At 35.5% G+C, this 10,196-nt stretch overlaps 1 protein-coding gene across 3 annotated transcripts; it reads left to right on the top strand.

Moving 5' to 3' along the window:
- The first annotated feature begins 935 nt into the window (after positions 1-935).
- On the top strand, positions 936-9,347 carry LOC108992679 (VIN3-like protein 1). 3 transcript variants are annotated; one of them, XM_018967295.2, is made up of 6 exons: positions 936-1,065; positions 2,147-2,223; positions 6,186-6,816; positions 7,316-7,626; positions 7,728-8,906; positions 9,029-9,347. In XM_018967295.2, the coding sequence occupies exons 2-6, from the start codon at positions 2,187-2,189 to the stop codon at positions 9,040-9,042; spliced, it is 2,172 nt and encodes a 723-aa protein (XP_018822840.2). In that variant the 5' UTR covers positions 936-1,065; positions 2,147-2,186; the 3' UTR covers positions 9,043-9,347. The 3 variants fall into 3 exon arrangements, with proteins under 3 accessions (XP_018822840.2, XP_018822841.2, XP_018822838.2); XM_018967296.2 differs by having other exon boundaries at positions 7,731-8,906; XM_018967293.2 differs by lacking the exon at positions 9,029-9,347 and having other exon boundaries at positions 7,728-9,022.
- Positions 9,348-10,196: the final 849 nt, after the last annotated feature.

The raw sequence follows: 10,196 nt of genomic DNA on the forward strand, positions 1-10,196 counted from the left end.
TATAATTTAATCATATTTTAAATTAAGGATAGGATGGGATTAGTTTGTTTGGATTCAGAGAGTATTTTATCTCATTTCATATTATCATTACAACTTTTTATACATAAAATATAATAAATAATTCAACTTTTTTAAATTTAAAAAATAATAATAATATTAAAAAAATAATATTTTATTCAACTTTTAACTTTCATCTAAAATCATCTCATCTCATCTCATCTCACTATCCAAATCAGCCCACGTAATTAATTTCTTCTAGACAACTGCTCAAAATATGTCATATCTATAAGTGCAAATAAAAATGACATGGTTTAGAACTAAGAATATTATTATTATATATTTTACTTTTAAAGAATGATATATTAAACCATGATCAATAACGTTGTTATATGTTTCTTTTTATAACAAAAGTGATCCTTTGCTTATTGTTCATGGCGAAGGAATCCAATACGTATGCACGGGATACTGCATGTACTAGAGAATCCGCGGACAAAAAGCCCTAGATACCCAATAATAATAATAACAATAATAATAATAAAAAAGAGATCGATGCTGAACGGGTCTAGATCCGACGGTTCACATAAGTTTATTGTTAGACGAATCCGAATGCACTAAAATGCCGAATGACGTGGACTTGGTGACACATTTGTTTCCAACAGACACCGGTGAACAAAATATTAAAAAAGTAGGGGGGTATATAACTGGATAAAATAGAGGGTGAATATTTTTCTCACCCGCCGATAAAGCGCGTATTGAAACACTGACCAATCACAACACCAGGCCGTGCTCCATGTATTTTTTCTGCTCCGCAGAACCAACCCTGCTCTTGAACTGACCCAGAAAACTGTACGTGCCACAACCGCGCGTGAAGTCTCGCCTCCTATCCTCTCCAAACGTGAACTCGTAGAAGGCTCCCCCCCCCCCCCCCCCTCTTTCTAACAAGCCAACTAACAAAAACGAAGAAGTTTCTCTCTCTCTTCTCTCTCTCTCGGATTCATGCGCTCGCGGAGCGAATTCTTCTGCTTTGGCTTATCGAAACCCTAGATTCGCTCCCATTCTCTTCAGGTACTTTTTCCGGATTCGTTTTTGTTTTCTTTGTTTTTACGAAACGATTTTCGTGATTTTTGGACGACTCCTTCGCCCAGATCCGTTCCTGTTTCCGTTCTCTCTGTTTTATTCTCATTTTGCTTTCGCTTGTCAAAATTTTATTCGCATTCGCTCACAAATTTCGGAAGTTTTAACATCGTTCTATCCGTCTAAATTCCCGTGTTTAAATTATTTTGCTTTCATATGACGTTTTTGGTTTATCTTACCGTTAATTGACACAATGTATGTGCCGAAGAGTTTTGAAGAAGCAAAGATGCTCTCGTTTTTGCTGCTTTCGGTTCCACTATTTTAAATTTGATTCAGTTCTAATCTTAGTAATCTATATATACATATATGTAAAGATACTTTTTTTGCCTTTTGTTTTCGGAAGTATTTTCTCTCGTACGAGATTTCACGACTCATGGTAAGCATGCTCTTCGTATTAAATTCGGCTTAAAAAATGGGCATGGAAGTATGTCACTTTCTTATAAAGCATAAGTAAATTTTTTTTCCATGTTTTATGATTTTTGGTTTTTTTTTTTCCGATTTTTTTTTGTGTTCTTGATGATCTTGTTGTTAAGTTTCAAATGCTGATTTTGTAGCTGTACTGTAATTTTTGTTTCATTCGGTTGGTTTCGTGATCTGCATTGTGGCGAGGGAAGTCAATTTTTTGTTTGACTTATTGTGATGAGAAAATAAAATGGGGTACGGAACCAGAAATAGATCTTCAATGACTGTGGTTATGCTTTTTTATGTTTGGTAAAACTGAGCTCAGCTAAGCCAACTAGTTAAGGACGTTCAGCTCGGTGTAAATGGAATTTGTGGTTCTCCATTCAGCTAAATAATTCAGCCGAAATATCGAACATGGGAATAAAATTTAAGCTTTGCTATCTATTTATTTTCGTCTTTCTTACATCGACCAACGTGAGAAGTAGCCATGGCAATAGATTTTTATCTAGCTACCCTTGATTTTTGCCCGCTCTCCTATTATGTAATTGACTTGTAAAAAAAAAAAAAAAATGTAAATGTACTAAGATTTTTAATGCTTATTTATTGTCAGAGGGGAGCGCAGCTTCAGACTTCAGTTAGCTGGCTAGCTTATGAAAATGGACGTGGAAGATAAATTTATCGCTAAAGGTAAAGTCTTTCATCCATCCTCTGTGCTTTTGTGTGATAGGTACACATTTTACCTTTGCTTTTATCGCCTTTCAAAGTCTTGGTAGAACAGGTGGCTAGTAGTCAAAAGAACAGGAGCTGGGTAACCATTAATGGTGTTTTATGACACTGCGTACTCTACCTAAATGGCGTGTTGTTGGTTGAAATATAATTGACTTTGTTCTGTTGGAAAATATTTCTTAATATTCTTGTAATTTGTCATTTATGGCTATCCGCTGGTGTGTTACTGTGCCAGTCTTCTACCAAAGAAAAATGCTGCGTATTAAGTACTTTTGGTCATTTCTAATTAGTATTGAAGTTCTTTTTGTTTATCAACATTATTATTATTATTATTCTTGGGTTGCCTTGTATATGTTGAAGCACTTCCTATAAATGGAAATTTTGTGCTTGCTGCATTTTTTTCTCATTTAGGTTCTAATGTTGTATTTTCCTTGGCATTTATGATGCACAGTCAACAAGCTCTGGTAGGCTCAGAGATTTTGGACTTAGGATTTGGGGAGCAATGCTTTTGTCTAGATATTAAATCTTTCTAGGGGGTTTTTTAATAACTTATTCAGTCTCACATGAAGGTGATTGGGAGGAAAATTGTCTATTGGCCCCCAAAGTTGGGGTAAGGATTTCATTTACCTAGTTTTTGGAGTTTTGCTTCTTTTGAGCTCCTATATATACACTGGAAATTGAATTCATATACTTAATGTTGGTCAAGAATCAGTTAATATCAGCGTTATAAGTTTGTCAGTACTTCTTATATTCTAATTAAAAGTTCAATGGTCAAAGTTAATAGGCTTAGAGTTGGCTGTCACAAGTATGAGCTATGAGTGAGATGGGGGGGGGGGGCTGAGGTCGTGGGTCCAAAACCCATAGGGTGCATAGTTGTATTTAGATAAAATAAAAATATGTAGGTTATTAAGTTGAAACCTTAGTCCAAAGATGAAATATAATGTGGAAGAAAGAACCAATTAGGTGGTTATGATAAGCAGTTCAGAGTCAGATAGCAAGCTTCTCGAAGAGACATCTGAATGAATCAAAAGTTGTAAAGCAAAATGTAGGATTCAAAGGAAGTTATCTTAATTATATTAAAATATCTATCTATGTTGATCCACGCTCACTGCATCTTATTCTACTCTCTGCTTTTAATACTCATAAAACAAATTATGAAGTGTATGTGGCATATTTAGTTTTTAATTTGGTGTTGTCTTGTATATATTATTTCAAGAGACCACAATAGAGGCCATAAAGTAATGTCACGAATTTATTAAAAAAAATATCAGAGATAGAGCATGTTGTTTAACAAATCCCATCCCCCTTTTTATCCTCTAATATTTTCTTACAATTTGCTGTCCATTGTTTATGTTTCATAAGTAATGAGAGGACATTTGAGGACAAAGAGTGATCTTTAGAGGAGCTTAAACTGTTTTTCTTTAGGACTCTTTGTACTTGGGCCATTGCTGTAGACTTTAATGGCATGGACCTTCATGTTTTCCTAGTTTCTAATGTGCCTACATAATTAGGGCATTTTCTCTGTATTCGACATTTGGTATATTAATAAATTCTTGTTTTACTTATCAAAAAAAAAAAAAAAGTTTATTCCCGTTTTGAAAAAGTACAAGAGAAAATTCCAGATATCAATCATATTTCTTTTTTTGTCATATCCAGAAAAATATTATTTGATGTTTTCAGACATCTAGAACGCGTCTTTAGTTTCCAAAGAAAAAACATGTCAGAGCAGAACTTTTTAAATCTTCTATGAAATTTTTACACTGGTGTCGTGTAGTGTAAAATGCCTAATAAAACTGAATCTTGAACTTTGATGACTGCCAAATAGGGAAAGGATGGTTGGCTAGACCATGTTTCATATATTTGAATTCTCAATTGTTTTAGTGATTACATTGAAGGAATATCTATGTGTACCTCAAACTTTCTGTTTTTATGGGATTATGACAATATTATGGGATAACAGATGGCATGTTGTCATAAAGGAGTTCATGTACGTGATTGACAAGTAGGCATGATAGTAGACCGATCTTTGGTCTGACCTATTTCATCTTATGAATTTTGTAATTGGTATCCAGTTTGTTAGATCCATTAACTACCAAGTTCACAATCTGATTGGGCTAAAACAATGGCCAGGTAATATTGTAGTTGAAGACACTATATGCAGGCATATCAATACACATACACATGCAAATGTGCGTACATACATACACATACGTTTTGTTTTTTAATTGGCACTGGGTGTCCAGAAACAGCGTCCTGACTAATCCCAGGGGTGCATAGGTCCTCGGCAAAGAGTTTCCCGCAAGTGCAAATAGATAAATTATACGTGGAGAGCCCTATCTAAACCCTAGCAGTCTTGAGTATCTTGACTAGAGGCGGCTCCTCCACTAGCCTCCAGACGACTTCTTAGATGCTCCTTCAGTTTCATTTATTTAACCCTCATTTTGTTCTTATAGAAAAGAAAGATCTGTTGTTCATCCGGTATGCACTAATTTCTGAAAAATCATGTCTGTTGTTTGGGTTTTATGTCAAATCATATTGCTCTTTTCTAATTGAGAAGACCTGATCTTTATTTATGTTGTTTCTTCCAAAAACCCGTTTTATGCGGAAACTTTGACCATTGTTGTTGATTGTGCTTCTAGTTCAAGATGGCTTGAAATTACGTACTAATTATTCTGTTCATTTTTAATAAATGAATTTACCCTTTTGTCACATTTTCTTCTTGAAGGTATGATTTAGTATTATGACGTTTGAATATAATTAAAGTTTGGGGTAATGTTGAATTACTTAATCCTTTTTTCTAATGGGAAGGGGCCAAAGGCCTAGACTTTTTTTCCCTTCTGAAAAGGTACTCAATGTACTAATTGAAAAAAAAAATAAAGGTATTCAATATGCCGCAATCTAGTATTGTTAACACATTCTAGCATTATTTGTTACCTGTTTATGATTCAATATCGAACTTTCGACTAGTTACTGATAGGTGATTTAGGACGAATGGTTACTTTGGTCTCTGGACAGGTGGCAATTTTGCAGGTCAGAGACATGGCTGATCAATTCTTCCTGCATTTGTGTTTCTGAGAGTTTTAACTTGTCGAAGAGACAAATGAGATGGAAAATATATTTGTATTTGTTGGCTGATTCAATGTTGTAATAACTGGGAGCTGCCTTTCTCTATGACTATATTTACTATTGTTATTGTTGTTGTTGTTGTTGTTATTGATGTTATAACTATTTGAGCAATATCCCTAACTTTCACGCTCAATTGTCCTAGTGCGGGATTGAGGCTGAATTTCACCAATAGAGGCATAGGGCTAGTGTTGGGCTGGGTTTGAAGATGTTTGGATTATTTTTTAATTTAAATTTAAGTAAATATAGATAGAAACCTTTGTGGGACACAATATTCTTCTGTTACGTTAAGATTAGTGGAGCAATATGCTGGCAAACATGCTATGATGTATTTTAATAGCGTTGGTGTAATTGAGATGAAGATCAGGTGTATCTGAGTAGCAACAATAAGGACGTCAACCTAGAAAATGAAATCAATCAGGGAAAATGTTGCAGTTAGGATCTAACTTGTTATATAAATAGTAAAAGCAATGCAGCAACTACCTATCAGAAAAAAAAAAAAAAAAAGAATGCACAAAAAATTTGGATAATATACACTTAAAATTTTTATAGACTTAACAACCACATTTGTAGACTTAACATTTTTATGGAATAGAAAAAAGGAGAAAAGTAGACTTAACAATTTTTCCACATTTTTATAGAAAAAAAGGAGAAAAGTAGATAGTTGACATTTTATAGACTTAATTAACATCAACATTTATGGATAATATACATTTAAAATTTGTGTTCAGTTTTGTTTGTAATATCTGTTTTCACCAAATATGTTCTCATGTTCTTAGTTTGTTTCTTTGCCCTTCTAGTTTCTGGTGTTCAGAGCCTTTCTTCCAGTGTGCAAAGCACCCCAGAGAAAAATGGGCATTCAGATGACGCATCAAGAAGTCCAGAACTCCTCCAAGAGTTTCTGAAGTCTGGTCCAAAGAAGGAACTTCTTCGAACATGCTTTGATAAGGAAAGGAAAAGCTCATCAAAAAGGAAAATGACAGAACTCCACAAGACTAGTAACAAGACAATTAAGAAGCAAGACTCAAGAAAAGCTTCTTCTAGTTCCAACCTTCAGTCTTCGAGGAAGCAACAACGAAAGGGGGAAAATCCCATGCGACTCCCATCAGCTGCAGACCAGTCTCCAGATTTTGGACATATAAACTCATGGATCTGTAAAAATTCTGCTTGTAGAGCTGTTCTATCCACAGATGACACATTTTGCAAGAGGTGCTCTTGTTGTATATGTCACTTATTTGATGATAATAAGGACCCTAGTCTTTGGTTGGTATGCACATCTGAATCTGGTCAGGGAGACTCCTGTGGGTTATCTTGTCACATTGAGTGTGCCCTTCAACGTGAAAGAGTGGGTGTTGTTGATCTTGGGCAATTGATGCAGCTAGATGGTAGCTATTGCTGTGCTTCTTGTGGAAAAGTTTCAGGGATACTTGGGTATGTATTTTCTTGCTTCTCCTGAGTTATCGATGCAGTTTTAGTTCTTGACACTTCACAGGCTTCTCTTGCCTGTGGAAATTGTTGCTCAGCTATGAATAAGGCTCCCTTTCTTTTTATTTTTATCATTTTCTCCCTTTAGATGAGTTATCTTATATATATATATATATATATATATATATATATATATACACGTTATCTTTCTATAAGAATTTTGAGGAGTGACCTTTAATTGTTTTCCCCGGCTCTAAACGAAGCATCATCACAACTTTCTATGGGTGTAAATTTCTTTGCTGGAAATTATTGCTATGAGATCCTGGCCTTTAGCGAACTGAGTGGTGGTGAATAAGGAAATCTCTCTGGTTCCAGATCGTGATGGAATCCAGAAACATAAATAAAGAAATAAAAGGAGCATGGATGAAGTTATTCTTGTGTTCTGTTAACTGATTTTTAACGATAGTTGTAGGGCTGATGGGAATTTTGTGATTTTATGTGGCAGATGTTGGAAGAAGCAGCTAACAATAGCAAAGGATGCTCGCCGTGTTGATGTTCTCTGTTATAGGATATACTTGAGTTCCAGGCTTCTGGAAGGCACATTCAGGTTTAAAGAACTGCATGAGATTGTAAAAGATGCGAAGGCTAAACTAGAAACTGAAGTGGGCCCAGTTAATGGGGTATCTGCCAAGATGGCACGTGGCATTGTCAGCAGACTCTCTATTGCAGGCGATGTGCAGAAACTCTGTTCTCTTGCAATTGGGAAAGCAGATGAATGGTTGGCCACTGTTTCCAATGTGAATACAAATTGCAGAGGTTGGGAAACATACTAACTGGTATTCTATCTTTAATTGTTTTGAAGAACATATACAAGCTTTAGTTAAACGCTTAACTAATTTTCTTGGTTTCCTTTGCAGAAGATTCACTTCCTGCTGCTTGCAAGTTCTTTTTTGAAGAAGTAACATCATCCTCAGTTGTGATTATCTTGATCGAACTGTCTAATGCATCATCTGATGATATTAAGGGCTACAAGCTTTGGTATTGCAAAAGTAGAGAGATACACACAAAAGAGCCCATATATGTTTTTCCAAAAGCTCAGAGAAGGATAAAAATCTCAAATCTGCAGCCCTGCACGGAGTATACCTTCCGAATAATTTCTTATACGGAGGCTGGTGATTTGGGTCACTCCGAGGCCAAGTGCTTTACCAAGAGTGTCGAGATAATTAGCAAGAATCCTAATTCAGCAGTTGTCCTGAACTGTAACAAAGAGAATCCCATTGTTGATGGCAGTTCTTTGAGTGCCAAAAGGGAGCCTAGGAATACAGCAGAACTTGGTTTTTCTTCTGGATTTAAGGTTCGAGACCTTGCAAAGATCCTGCATTTGGCTTGGGCCCAAGAGGAAGAATGTTTTGAGGGGTTTTGCAATCCAGAGGTGGAAAAATGCTGTGGAGTAAGCGAAGTGATCAAGCCTGAAGCTCTTGAAGTAGAGCGGTCACCTTTTGTTTCACGTGGGCTTGACTTGAATGTTGTTTCGGTGCCAGATTTGAATGAAGAGCTCACCCCTCCATTCGAGTCCTCCAGGGATGAAGATAACGGATGCACTTTGCAGCAGGCTGTTGAGGCAGATGATGATGCAGCTTCTCGTGACTTACAGAAGAATGGTTTAGGTAGATCACACGGTAGTGGCGACTTGCAGACTTGGATACATGGGCCAGCTATAGAAGTCCCAGCTGTTGATTCCGGGGCAGAATTTTGCAGGAAAAGAGCTGCAAACTCTAATGAAGAGACACATGATTGTGATAGCACTTTGATAAACGGGTCACCACTCCGAACCTCTAATGGTTCTTGTTGCTTGGATGAAAACTTTGAGTACTGTGTGAAGATAATCCGATGGCTGGAATGTGAGGGTCACATTAAACAGGAATTTAGATTGAAATTGTTAACATGGTTTAGCTTGAGATCAACGGAGCAAGAACGTAGGGTGGTCAACACATTCATTCAAACACTGATTGATGATCCTAGTAGCTTAGCAGGACAACTAGTCGACTCCTTTTCAGATATTATATCCTTCAAGAGGCCACAAAACGAATTCTGTAGTAAGTTGTGGCATTAAACAAGGGTGCAGCAGTCTAATTTACAGGATTGCTAATTTTCCTGTGTTTAATTTTCTCTCTCTGCCATAAACTACCACTGAGTGTTTTCACCCTTCTTTGTACAGGCATTTTTTCTTAGTCACCGTTGGAAGTTATTCATTTATATCGCTGGGCATAGATTTGAGTTGCTGATTGTGGGGACAGTTCCTGATGATTCCTGGAACGGGGAGGGCCTAGCACTTGAGGTTCGTGCTGTAAAAGGCACTTTCCATCTCCTATATTATCCTAATTTACATTGAAGTAGGAGCAGCATAGCATTTACTCAATCATGGATTGGAGGATATATGTATTAGTTACTTTTGCATTGCCTTCTTTAAATCAAAGAAGGGTACATGAAATTGATCCTGGATTTTACATCATTACATTATCTTCCTATTTTTCATATTCTACCTTGTTCTTTTTATTCCCTAATCTTTATTTTTCAACTATCAATTGATTTAACATGCCAAAGGGCCACAGGTTGGCATTACCCCCAGCCTCCAAAATGGAGGTCTGGAGTTCCCCTCCAAAAAAAAAAAAAAAACTATCAATTGATTTAGCATTTGGAAACAAAAGGGTCAAATTGTCAATTTGCTACGGGCTGGTATGGCAAATTTTGAGAAATTTGCAATACTCGGTCCATCGCTGCGCTTATGTTGGTTTCATCTATGTCTTGGTGAATGATCGTTTGTGGATGAAAATCTCCCAAATTTCTTACAACTTTTTTTCTCCTGACATCAATGTTAGAGATTTTATCATATTGATATTTTTTTTATCACTATTAAGTTTAAGTGTTTCTTATCTTAGTAATTGCCACAGTGAATTTGGAAATAATCATTCTTGTTTATGCTGGTAAATTTGATTAATTATTTCCTATGAAATTTAAGGAATCCTGATTCGGTAATTCGTTTATAAAGAGGTCGGTTCTCATTAATTGTCCAATTGAATTTTCAATCTACGAGGAAGTTGTATTTTGGTGTAGGGTAGTGTTATCTTATTAAAATTATGATATAATAATAATAATATATTTTAAAATCAACTAATGGGATAGTATTGTCTTATGAATAAAACTAAAAGTAATGTTATATATAGATTTGGAATATATAATTTTTGTATATTTTTTTGAAAAAAAGTGAGAAATATTATTAAAAAATAATTTTTTTTTTTTTTTATGTTAGTTCCAAATTTTTTTTTTTAAATGAGTATACGAATCGTAAATATTATTTTTTTTAAAATTATATTTATGTCTACGAC

This window comes from Juglans regia, chromosome 1, assembly GCF_001411555.2.
Source record: "Juglans regia cultivar Chandler chromosome 1, Walnut 2.0, whole genome shotgun sequence".
NCBI lineage: Eukaryota > Viridiplantae > Streptophyta > Magnoliopsida > Fagales > Juglandaceae > Juglans > Juglans regia.